The 13,400-nt window shown below is 36.3% G+C and overlaps 1 protein-coding gene across 1 annotated transcript; it reads right to left on the reverse strand.

The window, feature by feature from the left end:
• Positions 1-9,773: 9,773 nt before the first annotated feature.
• LOC144716350 (alpha carbonic anhydrase 1, chloroplastic-like) lies at positions 9,774-12,813 on the reverse strand. Its single transcript, XM_078591468.1, has 6 exons — positions 12,690-12,813; positions 11,440-11,648; positions 11,244-11,350; positions 10,514-10,616; positions 10,192-10,374; positions 9,774-10,100 (listed from the first exon to the last, which is right to left on the reverse strand). Exons 1-6 carry the CDS (start codon positions 12,811-12,813, stop codon positions 9,972-9,974), a joined length of 855 nt encoding a protein of 284 aa, XP_078447594.1. The 3' UTR covers positions 9,774-9,971.
• Positions 12,814-13,400: the final 587 nt, after the last annotated feature.

The following is a 13,400-nucleotide window of genomic DNA, read 5'->3' on the forward strand; positions in this document are numbered from 1 at the left end:
GAATGCATGTTATTGGACATATTTCAGAAGGTTCATGTATAACTAACTATTCGATTTAGTTTCATAACACATAGAGAATGGGTTATATTCATTGAGAGAGAAAGTATGGATATGGGAGATAGTTCATATGTATAAATTTATTTTGATTTGTATAGAAAGGGAATAACCTAATAGCAGATAAATTACATATTAGAAAATTTTATTGACAAAATTAATATAGATATCTCATATTTAAATACAAATACATAGATATATCTTATCATGTGAATGGTGGTATAAGATATAGACTGACAACATATGATATACAGTTCTTGAATTTGTCATAGGATGTTGGGTACTTGACGAACTCAAATTTGGGGGTCTTAATTTTTTGTTGATAGTTGAACTCAAATTTTTTGTTGATAGTACTTAATTGTTTATTTATATTTGGAGAGATAAATAAAATTTATAAGTTATATGACTACATCATGATGAGCAAAGGACCTCTCCACAAAATAATGTATAATTTGCTTTCCAAATATATATGTGAAAAGGTTTTCTTTTTAAATAATTCCAAAAAATCTTATATATATTTCCACTCAAATATATCTCTCCAAATATAACATCAAAATTTTTGAAAAAACATAATCTTAATTATAAAATTATTTTATTTAATTTCATGAGATTCTAAAGCAACTCAGACTTAAAAAAATTTCTCATGGAATATGATTTAAAAATTTTCATAAAAACACCATAAATATAACAGTAAAATATCATTCTCAAAATATTTAATTATTTTAAACTTTTATCATACCCTTTAACTCAACTAATTATTAGTCCTCTATAAATGCCCTTGAACTTCCTTGGATTGGGAATTCACCTTGGAAAGCTAGAAAGATGATCATTAGGTGTTAAAAATATTCATCGAATACTATAACACCTATGATAAACTCCCTCGCCATTATGGAAAGAGCTGGTGGACATGAGTGAAACATATTTCTCATTGGGTGTAATACTATAATACAGGATATGAGTGAAACATATTACTATTGGAATAAACAACAATGAGTGAAACTGTTTAAAGCAGGCCACGAAAAAGGTAAATATGATACATAAATAGGTTAAAAAGATAGCTTTGTGGCTAAATAAAATTCATTATGTGCGTATGACTAGAAAAAATGACTAATTTTATCCCAAGCACGACTCTACGCAGTGGAGACCCAAAAAAAACTAGATATTGTTCACTAATCACTCAACCTAGGAGTATACTACTACAACCCACTAGAGATCCATTTCTCGTACATCAAGAGGCACTACAATAGAAGAAATTCTGTATAATTTTTCTTGAACTTAAATTAAATAAAATCTTCAAGGTGGGGTTTGAATAAATGCATGATATAATTTTTGAAAAAATAATGTGCATCGCATGAGGTTTTATGGTTTTGAGATTGTCCAATGTTCATTTTGTATGACAATGTTCATCCAAATCAATCAAGGTTATCATAATTTTCATCCTCAATCTCAAATGAAATTAGTAAATTCTGTTTAGACATGACTCCATGGTGATTTTTGAAGCTTTGAATAGTATGTAATATTTGCTGCATCTTTCATGCTTATTGATCGCCCGATGGTAAGAAATCATGTAAACAATGAGCTTTGAATTAGGTGTTATGGCTTTGGGCTTCTACATCATCAAGCTATCTGATCATAATGATCTCTAAAATGCCGCTGTTAAATGTCTGTCATCCAAATTCTTCAAAGTTATCCTCATCATCATTGGGAACCTCAAATCAGTCAATTATGCTTTGGATATATTTCTAGTGATGAAGTTTGAAGCTTGAATAATATCTAATATTTGCTACATTTTTCTTGTGTATTGACGGTCAGGCAGTAATAAATCACCTAAGTGGTGTGGATTGCACTGTCTTATGGATTTGAGCTTCTTCAATGTTATTTTACATATTAATCCCCCAAATTATAGTGCCAACTCTCTATCATCAAAATTCATCAACGTTGTCAATGACATCATTAACATGAAATGAATAAGGGAGTTTGGACTAGACACGTATCTTATCGTAAATTTTTAAGCTCGACTACCATCTATTATTTGGTAAAAAAAATTTACTTATTGAATTCCAGGAGGTAATACATCACTAATATGGTGTGGATTAAAATAGTTGATATAGTTTTGAGCTTCTTAATCTTATTTGAAAATAATTCAGTTGTTCCTAATCGGATGGTATGAGCATATACGTATTAAATAAATGAAGAAATGGGCAAACCTTAGTCCAAACGTTGAGGGTTTCATCTTCTATGTATTCTTTACCAAGATACTTGGAAAAACACATTCCTGCGTTAGACGTCAAGCTATCTGATAAGCCTAAAATTGATGTGTAAATACGTCGTTGATTGGGCGTTTAGACTTATACAATAAAATTTATAAATACCCATAATCACTAAATACAGAGTATAGAGAAAGCAAGAAGTCGAACCACAGGGAGGAAACAAGGAAGAATTTTTATCCAATTTTTAATAAATTAATTGAAGAATGAATTAATTTTGCAATTAATAAACCTTAATTATATTTATTTATGTTTTTAATTAATCAAAATTAAGTAAAAACTTAATTTTGATTTTAAATATCTTCGGTCAAAACACTCAAAACAGTTCAATTTTAATTATCAGATCAGATTAATTTGACTTATTAATTTCCCAAGTATTATAAAATTTTAAGACAATTTTTCTGAATTAAAATTGGGAATTAATATTCAAAAATGGGTTTTTGAAATTGCACTTCAAGATGGATGAATTTTTTAATGAAATTTTATATTTAGGTTTTTTTTATATTGAATTGAATTTTCAAACAATAACTTTTGAAATCTTGAGAGAGAAAACAGAAGAATTAACCTAGAGAGAGAAAATGAAGAATTTGGGGAAAAAGTGAAATCCGGCCCTAATTAAAAATTCTAAAAATTGTTCCAGATCTATTTAAAACTAAAGATTAAAAATCAGATCTCTAATCAGACTCAAATTGCAATGCTAATTTCATTCAAAATAACTTCTTGGGCATGTACATTTCGGCCATACCAAGGCGTTTTAGAATCTCTCAAGAAGAAGTTCAAAATACAAATCAGAAACTTATAACTTTGAATGCAGAATCAAGATCTATCGACTTCCAAAGCAACTCCTGTGTCCTTCTAGGCCAAATCCTTGGGGAGAGCTTCAAAAAGTCAATTTCACCTTTTTCAAGACATCTATTTAAATATCCATCCGTCTAGATTGTAGAGGGAGAAAAGACAAACATGCCCTCAAAATTTCAGCTCAATTGGACAGGTAGATCTCAAGATATCATCGTTTTACTGAGGATTAATCCTAGCCGTTGGATTAATTTATCTCTCCTCCAAGAAGCTAGGAAATGGCATTTTCTGATTGGTTGGCGCATTTTTTCTCATTTTCCCCCTTCTCGGATAGCATTCTGACACGTCATTGTCTGTGTCCGCAGAGCACAATCATTGGATAATTGATGCTCCCTTTGAATGGCAATATTTAGCCAAGTATTTTAAGCCCTGTAAAAAAATATTTCTTCAATGAAATGAGGTTAAATACCATATAAAAATACTGTAAATTTAACAATAAAATCAAAATGTATATCATTTATCTCCATTTGTATATGATAACATGCAAATATGGTCATTAAAACACATAAATGTAATGTAAAATTCATCAATTAAACATATTAATTTTCATGTTATTATTATCACATGTTGCCTGACTCGGGTGATGTATAATTTTGTGGACCCTAATCAATATCAAAATATATTCAGATATATGTATCGGGTGTTATGAGAGACATCCCTTCATGAACAACAAAGTATGAAATGATATTATTTTGATATATATATAATGCCAATATATATAAAATCCAAACTTAATGCTATAGTTTCATCATAATAATACCCACATACTAAGCATAAAAGCAAATTTATACTGTCCCTATATCTATGAGCTACTTGCGTGCTTTGCCTTGTTTTGAAAGCTACATGGTGTTTGAGAAATTAGCGTGCCTTTCTCGACGGTGATTAACTTTCACAAGTACCCTTGAATATCATAATATATTAAATAAAATATACTTGCCGTTAGTTCACCTCTTGTCTAGATCAAGAGTTGAATCCTTAACTCAACTCATTAAATCAAATTAAAATTAAATCATCTAAATTTTCCTTTAGTATTTGACAGAGCACCTTTTGTTTCCTTTCAAATCATATCTAAAAAGAAATTTTAAAACAGAAAAATATCACAGTCCAGAGTTTTAAAATCGTTTTCAAATATTTCTATATTGGCACTCTTTTATATGCAATCCACTGATTTATTTAGATTCATTCTTAAGCTTGGCTTTGCCACCCAATCCTTGATTATTTCTCGAGTCATGTAAAATAATATATGCTACCCAGTTGCTTCTGATCATTCAATGTATCCAATCTGTGATTGGATTGATGTTATAGTTAAGTCCTAGTTGTTGATCTTCAACTATTCAGCTCAACAACTCTGAATTTAAGCAAGTGAATTGGTGAATAGAGTACATTGGATCAAACATTCCAGGTTAAGTTACTTTAATCTAACACCTCACGTGTCATGAAAAAGAGTAAGGAGACTATAAATCCCACATCAAAAAAGAATAAATCACATGGAGAATATAAATACACGCGGAATATTTCTATTTCAAATTTCTCTAAAGCTGAATTAAGCCTCTATTCCCTAATGATGGCTTAATGACACACCATGTAGTGGGCTGTTCATGCATTGTCATCATTACATGTATGCTGCATCATCTGTTGTGATTTGCCAGTTTGCTGCCATGTTGCAGCGCTCCCAGATTGCAGGGCTCCCACATCATCATGGTTGCAGCGACCCAAAATTTTCTTATTTTTAATCCAACCAAGATAGGAAAAATTCATAAAGACTAAGACTAAAATTCAGAAAATTTCCTAATCTTTAAAAGATCATCACTCAAAGTCTATAACTCCTTTTCGTATCAAAATTTTGGTATTCTTCTCTAAAGTAATTTGTCTTATAACTAATGCCACCTGAAAGTCAAAAAATAAAAATAAATAAAGGGTTATGAAATTTAATCCATTTATTTTTACATTAAAAAGTAAAACCCAAAATTTTCCAATTTTAAGGAATTAAATTTTCTGCACACAAGTAAAAAACATTATAAAGTCAATCCATATGGTTGTTTTACCATGTATTTGACACTGGGAAAAGTAAAGTGTAAATAATGCTCATAATTGGCACTAATTTAATTTAAAATACTGACCTGAATGAAGTGCTTATAGAAAACCTTGTTTTCTAAGGCAGGAAGACAATCACTCTTAAGATAAAATGAAAACTCACATTATTTTTCATTATTTTGGATGGTTATTACTTAATAACCTCAGGATCTCACAAAATTTGAACTTGAAAATGTATGAAAAATATCTTAATAAACTAAAAATGATTCATTATACCTTCTTGATAATAATTACAGCTTCAATTACTATTTTTCACTCTACTATGTAAATATTTTTTGTTGACTACAATAAATTAACATGATCAATTAATCTGGATAGGATAATAAATTATTAGAGATATTTCTCTTAAAGTAATTGATTTATGCATTATGTGAAGATTGATATCTCTTGGACATGCTCCCATGGTTGCACGATTTGAAAATGTAATTTTTTTTCAATTATTAAAAAGAAAATTTAGGACCACATGAAACAAGGATTTAGATTGAATATTTTTTCAAAATCACTGACAGAAACATTTTAATTCACATGCATTTGCCATAAATATTTAACATATAACTTTTTTGATAACTTTGAAAATATATTAAGCTGATTGAAAACCATATGAAAGAATAATATCATGTTTAGTATTCAAATTTTAAATTTAGATATACCAATGTCATAGATCATAAACATCAAAACTATAAGTGAACTTTTCCTCAATGTGAGGTCCCTAATTTTGAGATAACTTTTTTCTTGCATAACTTGATGTGGAAATATGATGGAAAATTTATATTGATGTGTTAATACATTGTTGATAATTTATTCAATCATTAAAATTCATATATGACCGTGAATCTTAAAAAATATAATTTTTTAGAGGTGAAAAAGTGTAGTGTCAACATGGAATGAATGAATTTTAACATAATTATTTGGGCATGAGATAAGATAAGTGACATGATAAGAAATATTGTGATATTAGAGGTTATAGTTGAGGACATATATATATGATCATTAAAATATTTACATGTTTATATAAATGGGATTAGTGGACACGTCGGATTATGATGGTGGGTGGCAAAATTTAGGTGTGATGGAGGGATCTGGATTGATAAGGACGGATGGATCTCCATAAGAAGAAGACAATATAAGCACAATAAACTCATGTTATACGCTTAATTTTTTTTCAGGATCACTGTAATTTCCAGAAACAGGAAAACCCCATTACCTTTCTTTTGCCTTATAACTTTGATCTATGATCTGCACCAACTGGATGGATCTAAAATTCACAATTTCCCCTCGACCAACCAATTTAGGAGTAGTTCCAATATCACTTTTACATGATTATGAGGGACTATCAATGGGGTATAGATTGATAGAGGATAGGGAGACAAAGGTGACCTTAATCTTGAATCTGTTTTTGCATGACCAATTATCACGATTTGAAGTAGGATAATTCTAAGACATTTTTAAACTCTCCTTGTAGGACCTTCGTGTTAATGAAATATTTGGATTCACCAAATATTTTTTACAATTTTCTTGTTTAACTAATGATATGAGCCATCCTAGGATTCCTAAATACTCCCTCATTTTCCTTTATTGGCCCCTCTTGTGCTGCCACATCCCCAAGTTTTAGCCTTCAAACTACGTTTAATGCAATTAAAGTTATTGAATCTGTTGTGCTTCCATGTGTCTCCACTTTTCAATCACATTTATAAAATCTTAAAAAAAAATTAGTGGTGACATATTAACAGGTGTTCCATGAGATTTAATGTGAATAAAATGGACACCTTTTTCCACATGTCCCTGGGCATTAAAATAGAATCAATTAACCTGTGACTTCCCAACTATGGCATCAATAATTGATGAAAATCAGTAATTATTGATTTTCCTTCCAGCACAATATTTGATACCATTAGGATAACTTTTTGCAATTATTAGCACAGCTGACCATTGGCAATATCAATAATTGGTTGCAGTTTGAATGAATGGGATGGCAACACAGGACAGGGCACAATCGATAGGGGAAAATCCATTTAATTGTTTTGGGTGTTATCAAATGAAACTAGGAAAATATAATTTTGAAACAAATATTACAGAATATACTCAATGAGAATACTCTGTTTGAAGCCATCCTTGTGTTCAAGCATTTACTCAGGGTTATCTATGTAAAAGCTGAGAATTTAGAGTAGCCAAAATAAGATTAAATATCAGAAAAAATTTAAAAAATCAAACTTAGGGTTTTTAAAAATAATAACTGTAAATAATTTTATAAATAAATAACTAAATTTTAGTTGCAATGTTATATGAAAAAAAAGAAAATATTTTTTTAGCTGCGGTTGTCCTAAGGTCTGGTCAAGCATGACTCACATGTTGAAACCAAAAAATATTGTATGCGAGTTACTTTCAGATCTATTTATAAACTATAACTTTTTTTATTTGATGAAGTATTTAAATCTTTACAATAGATATTTTTATTTATTTAATTAGGAGAGATTTGGTCCTTGTCGTATAACCTCATTAATTTGGACACTCTATAGCATGCGTCAAGTTTTGAATGAATTTCCCATGATTTCCTATAAAAAATTGTTCATATAAGATGATTATAATTACTCCTCAATATGATTCAAAATTTTCATCAAATTCCAATCGAAGTAGTGCATTAAATATTTCATGTTGCTTGTGTTTACGTGGTACGGCTATTTTAGAAGGTGTATGTAATGCATGGATAAGATATTTGGAAATAATTTAAACGTCTCATTAATATATTTTTAGTCTGCATGAGAAAAAAAAGACAAACTCAAGAAGGCACATGCACCGCTACTGGTTTTAAATAATAAACCGTTTTGAATTGTGATTTTGTGGATTATTATCTTCAAAAACTACAAAAAGGAATCAGCCAGGTAGGAGGAAATCCTAAAGGATAGCTTTTAGTAGAAGTAAGTGTTATATTTTTCAAGTAAGACATAGTAAAATCATTCCAAATCAAAACATATTGTATAAATATCGTTTGAGTGGAAATTTTAAATTACATAATTATATTTGATGGAGATTATGCATAAAATGTAAACAATATAGTAAGACATTCAGATTTCAAGGGAAGTCGTATCCTGAAAATTCACACGTACTTCTAATAGATATACTGAAAACTAAATCATGATATTATTTTCTTTATAGTGAGTCATAACCTGGTCAGTCTACCAACATATATTCTGAAATGATATCATTTTTTGTATATCTCGCTAGATGTCACAAGGTTAAATCCCAAGCTAGGTCTCTTGCTTGAATTTGGCGTGTGCCGGCCTCAATGTTCCGGGCAAAACACTGAGCAGCCTTGATCTCTTGTAGTTGAAGCTTTGTAGATTGCTTAAGACCGCATAGAAGGGGTTAGAGGAGATGGCGGTGCTCAGCACCATCAGGAATAGTGTCATGACATTTATATCATAAAGAGTACATCATCATTGGGGATAATTACTTGGGGGAAGACGAGGGGTGATGCAACGAATGAGACAAGGCGCTTTGCGCTGAAGTAATGTCGCCACACCGCCTCAGGGCCGCCGCTCTGCCACTACACAAGTGGGCTGGGCCGGGCGCCGCGCGCCCGCGGGCCTGGCGATCACACACGCCACCCCTGCCTTGACGGTCACACACGCCACCAGCACCCATGTCAACACTCTATCGCGCAGTCTGCGCGACGCCGCCGCATTCAGCGCCCACGAGCTGGGCGCTGTGCGCCCAGCACTACCCGCAGGAGCGCTACGCGCCCGCTGTGCCATCTTGGCGCTCTCAGTGCACCACATGCCTTAGTCTCCTGGCGGGATGTCTCCACGCCCCGCGCCCCGCACACGCAGTGCACGCGCTGCCCGCGCGGCCGCTGCGCGGCACCCCGCACAACTCCTCGCGCTGCAACCGCAGCACGCCGCCCGGCTTGCGCGTCCCGCACCGCGCACAGCGCTCGGCGCTGGCGGTTAGCGTTGGCACCCGCGCGTGGCGCTTGGCGTTGGCGCGCGGCGCTTGGCGCGAGCACACACACATCGTTCAGCCCGCGCGCCCAGCACGTGCGGACCGTACCTGATCCGTCCCGCCTTGGGCGCAGACGGGCACATGCACAGTCTGCCGTGAATCACCACCAACAGTGGCAATGGCCTGAAAGATCAGGTACTTGGGCATCGCTACCCATAATGACTGAGTCCTTTAATGTCGTGAGCCGAATTATAACGGACACGCCCTCCTAATAAGCACGCAGGCCTCTGGGCAGGGAATGTCGCCTAGTTAGGGGCCTAACACTAGATGACGTTCTTAGAGGCAATATTATGAGTCATCACTTTTTTTCGGGTATGAGAACAGTTTTATATTTTTGTATCTCGCTTCCATGCTGGAACTGATTAGGTCCTGGCAAAATAAACCACGCGTAGATTAGTAGACAGGCAGTGCCGTTGATATTTGGGACGATGCGACAACGATTATCCAGGCTATTTAAATTCTAGTAAACGTGCTTATTCTTAATTGCCAGACCAGGGAACTGAGTTCGGCTGAATAGACATACTTTTTTGTCATTTTCTTTGAGTGGGAAAAACATGAAAGATGAATAAATCCACAGACACTGCTTTCTATTTCTTATTTCCTTTTGCTATATACTGTTTCTGGGGTCCCAATCTTTGTACTTGTTGTCCTTGTAATTCATCTATTAGCAAGACAAAGATGAGAATACAATGTTCCACTTGCTCAGACGGCTCCGTGGCAGAGGAGGGTCTTGCGGCCATTAAGAAGCTGAGTGGGTCTCGAATTATGCCGGCAATCCCTTTCAAGAAGCGAACTCAACGACGTAGCTTGTTCCTCACTCATCTCCATAACCTAATAGTAGCAAGTAGAGATACAAACGTTAGACTAGTAACCAGAAACATACACAAATAGCAAAGTAGCCTTCTAGAGAGATAACATATACCTTGCCGAGAACGTTCCATATGACGTTCTCGGTACATGGAGGCGTCGTGAGGGAGCCAACGTATCTATAATACTTACAAGTTTTGTACGCCAGAGCTTTTGTGCCAACTACCCCTGCGGTCACGTTTGCGTGAGGATTTCCATTGTGTACTTCCTTTGATAGAAGACCCACAATTTCTTTCAACTGCAGCATTGTAGAGTCCGATCAGACACTAGCACTGGGGAACTCAACAATTATAATGCAAGAAAAAAAGAACGTAAATTAAGAACAAACGTAAAATGTAGAGCTTAAAAGAAGATCAAGTAAAAAGAGGGATTCTCACCTGGGATAGGAACGGATCAGGTTGACCATACTTGTACAGAATAGCAACTATGCTAATGCCCCCATTGGCATTCACATGAACAAGGTGAATCTCGACTGGGTAGCTGTAAGGAATAATGGTAATAATCATAAAAAAACATGAATAGATATTATAAAAAAGTTCTATGAAGAAGAATAATAGGAAGATAAAGAAACATAGTAATAACTGCTATGAAGATGTAGAAGCCGGAGAACAAGACGAAGAAGACAAAGAAGAATACTAAGAATAATGAAAATCATAACTTGATGAATACTAATAGAGAAGAAGATAAAGAATAAAAAGTGCTACGGAGAAGAAGAAGAAGAAGAAGAAGAAGAGGCAGATACGAGGACCTCAGAATTACTAAATTTTTTTAATTGGATGATAAAGATGAAGAAGAAGAACAAGAAGAACAAGAACAAGAAGAAGAAGAAGAAGTAGAAGAAGAAGAACAAGAACAAGAAGAAGAAGAAGAAGTAGAAGAAGAAGAAGAAGAACAAGAAGAAGAAGAACAAGAACAAGAACAAGAAGAATAAGAAGAAGAAGAAGCAATAAGCAATTAAAGAAGAAGAACTGGAACAGGTACAGGGAAAACAACTCGAAGAAGAAGAGGGAAATAAAGAAAAAGAAAAAGAAAATGAAGAAGAAAAACGAGAACATGAAAAAGAAGAACAGGAAGAAAAAAGAAGAAATGGGGGGCTTTCCGACTTACCGGACTCCGTCGATGGTATGCTCAGCGGGCGAGTGCCAGTGCACCTGGCCGAGCTTGTAATCCTTGCCATCGATGACGATTACGCCTGCTTCTTCCCCATACTTCACCTACCGTCATCATCCTCTCTCTCGTCAAAAAAACACCTCACCATGAGCGGTACTTGTCGAGAAACAAAGCCCAAGAAATGCAAGCGCACCATGACGTTGAAGCCATTGTCGACGAGGGTAGCGTTCGCTGCGTTGTACGCGCTGCAAAGTGGTTTTAAGCTCGTGTCGACGACAGCGGCCGCGGTAACGATGTCGATTGGCGACTGACGAGTCCCGTTGGCGCAGAGCGAGTACTCTTTGCTAAGCTCACCCCATTTCTGGGGGCCTGTGTTTCCCTCGTAAGAAAACCTCGGATACCCTGTAGAATACTTCTTCATTTTTTGGCGTGTGAGCTAGAGAGATGGAGAGATAGATTGAAAGATGGATGGAAAGATAGATTGGGAGATAGAGAGATTGGAAGACAGAGAGATATAGAGAGAGATTGCTTGAGAGAGAGAGAGAAATAAATAGGAGAGATATATTACTAGATAGTTAGAGATTGATTGAGAGCGGGGGATAGATCGAGTTATAAAGAGATTGATAGAGAGAGAGAGAGAGACGGCTAGATAGATAGATAGTGATTGATAGGGAGAGGGGGATACATCGAGATCTAGAGAGATTGATAAAGAGAGAGGGGGAGATGAAGATATAGAGAGACAGGGGAGATAGAGATCTAGAGTGACAAATAGAATGGGGGGGGAGATAGAGATATAGAGAGACAAATAGAGAGAGGGGGGGAGATAGAGATCTAGAGAGACAAATAAAGAGAGGTTGGGAGATAGAGATATAGAGAGACAAATAAAGAGAGGGGGGGAGATAGAGATATAGAGAGACAAGAGAGAGAGATCGAGATAGATAAATAAATAAAGAGAGGGAGAGATAGATTGATAGATAGATATATATTGGTAGAAAGAGAGATAGAGAGAGAGAGAGAGGGAGAGGGAGAGAGAGAGAGAGGGGGAGAGAGAGAGAGAGAGAGAGAGAGGAGAGAGAGAGGGAGAGGGAGAGGAGAGGAGAGGGAGAGAGAGAGAGAAAGAGAGAGAGAGGGAGAGAGAGAGGGAGGGGGAGGGAGAGGGAGAGGGAGAGGAGAGGGAGAGAGAGAGAGAGAGAGAGAGAGAGAGAGAGAGAGGAGAGAGAGGAGAGAGAGGGAGAGAGAGAGGAGAGAGGGAGAGAGAGGAGAGTGAGAGGAGAGGAGAGTGAGAGGAGGGAGAGAGGAGAGGAGAGGGAGAGGAGAGGGGGGAATGCCGGAGAGGGAGAGGGAGAGGGAGGGGGAGAGAGAGGGAGAGGGAGGGAGAGAGGGAGAGAGAGAGAGAGAGAGAGAGAGAAAAGAGAGGGAGAGAGAGAGAGAGAGCTTTCTCACCTGGTGCACTCGACGCTGTGTTGAGAAGAGGTAGTAACGCGAGGACCCACGTTACAAGTAATGTAGCCATGAGAGAATTTGTTTGTTCTACGATGAGGCTTATATACCCTTCATGACACACCATTTTACCGATTTCCGAAGCAACTCTCCGATTGGTAGTTTCAATCTCTTTTTTTTGGTTGATTGGTTCCCACTTTTTTCATCTGTCTTCTTACTCACATATTTTTCGCTAGCTCTCAAGTTATATTTATCTTTCTCCTCTCTCGTTTACTTAGCTCTCTCTTCCCCCACACACTCTCTCCCCTAGGCCCCTCCTCTCCCCTCTCTCTCTCCTGCCAACTGTCTCTTCCAATCTTTCTCTCACCTCTCTCTCCTGCCAACTGTCTCTTCCCCACTCTTTCTCACACCTCTCTCTCTTCCCCATTCTCTCCCTCTCTCCCCTCTCTCGCTCCTGCCAACTGTCTCTTCCCCACTCTTTCTCACACCTCTCTCTCTTCCCCATTCTCTCCCTCTCTCCCCTCTCTCTTCTGCCCACTCTCTCTCTCCCCCGCTCTCTTCCCCATTCCTTTCCTCTCCCCTCTCTCCTGCACACACTCTCTCTCTCTCTGGCCTCCGCTCTCTTCCCCATTCCTTCCCTCTCTCCACTCTCTTCCCCTCTCTCTCTTTCATCGCTCTCTCTTCCCCATTCCTTCCCTCTCTCCTCTCTCTTTC

This window comes from Wolffia australiana, chromosome 20, assembly GCF_029677425.1.
Source record: "Wolffia australiana isolate 7733 chromosome 20, ASM2967742v1".
NCBI classification, from domain to species: domain Eukaryota; kingdom Viridiplantae; phylum Streptophyta; class Magnoliopsida; order Alismatales; family Araceae; genus Wolffia; species Wolffia australiana.

Bases quoted from the DNA above. Each gene is read 5' to 3' on its own strand.
- LOC144716350 (XM_078591468.1), bottom strand. From the start codon at position 12,813: ATGGTGTGTCATGAAGGGTATATAAGCCTCATCGTAGAACAAACAAAT. The intron at 11,351-11,439 runs GTGCGCTTGCAT...TGATGACGGTAG, and splicing joins ACAATGGCTTCAACGTCATG to GTGAAGTATGGGGAAGAAGC. The intron at 10,617-11,243 runs GTAAGTCGGAAA...TATTCCTTACAG, and splicing joins CATACCATCGACGGAGTCCG to CTACCCAGTCGAGATTCACC.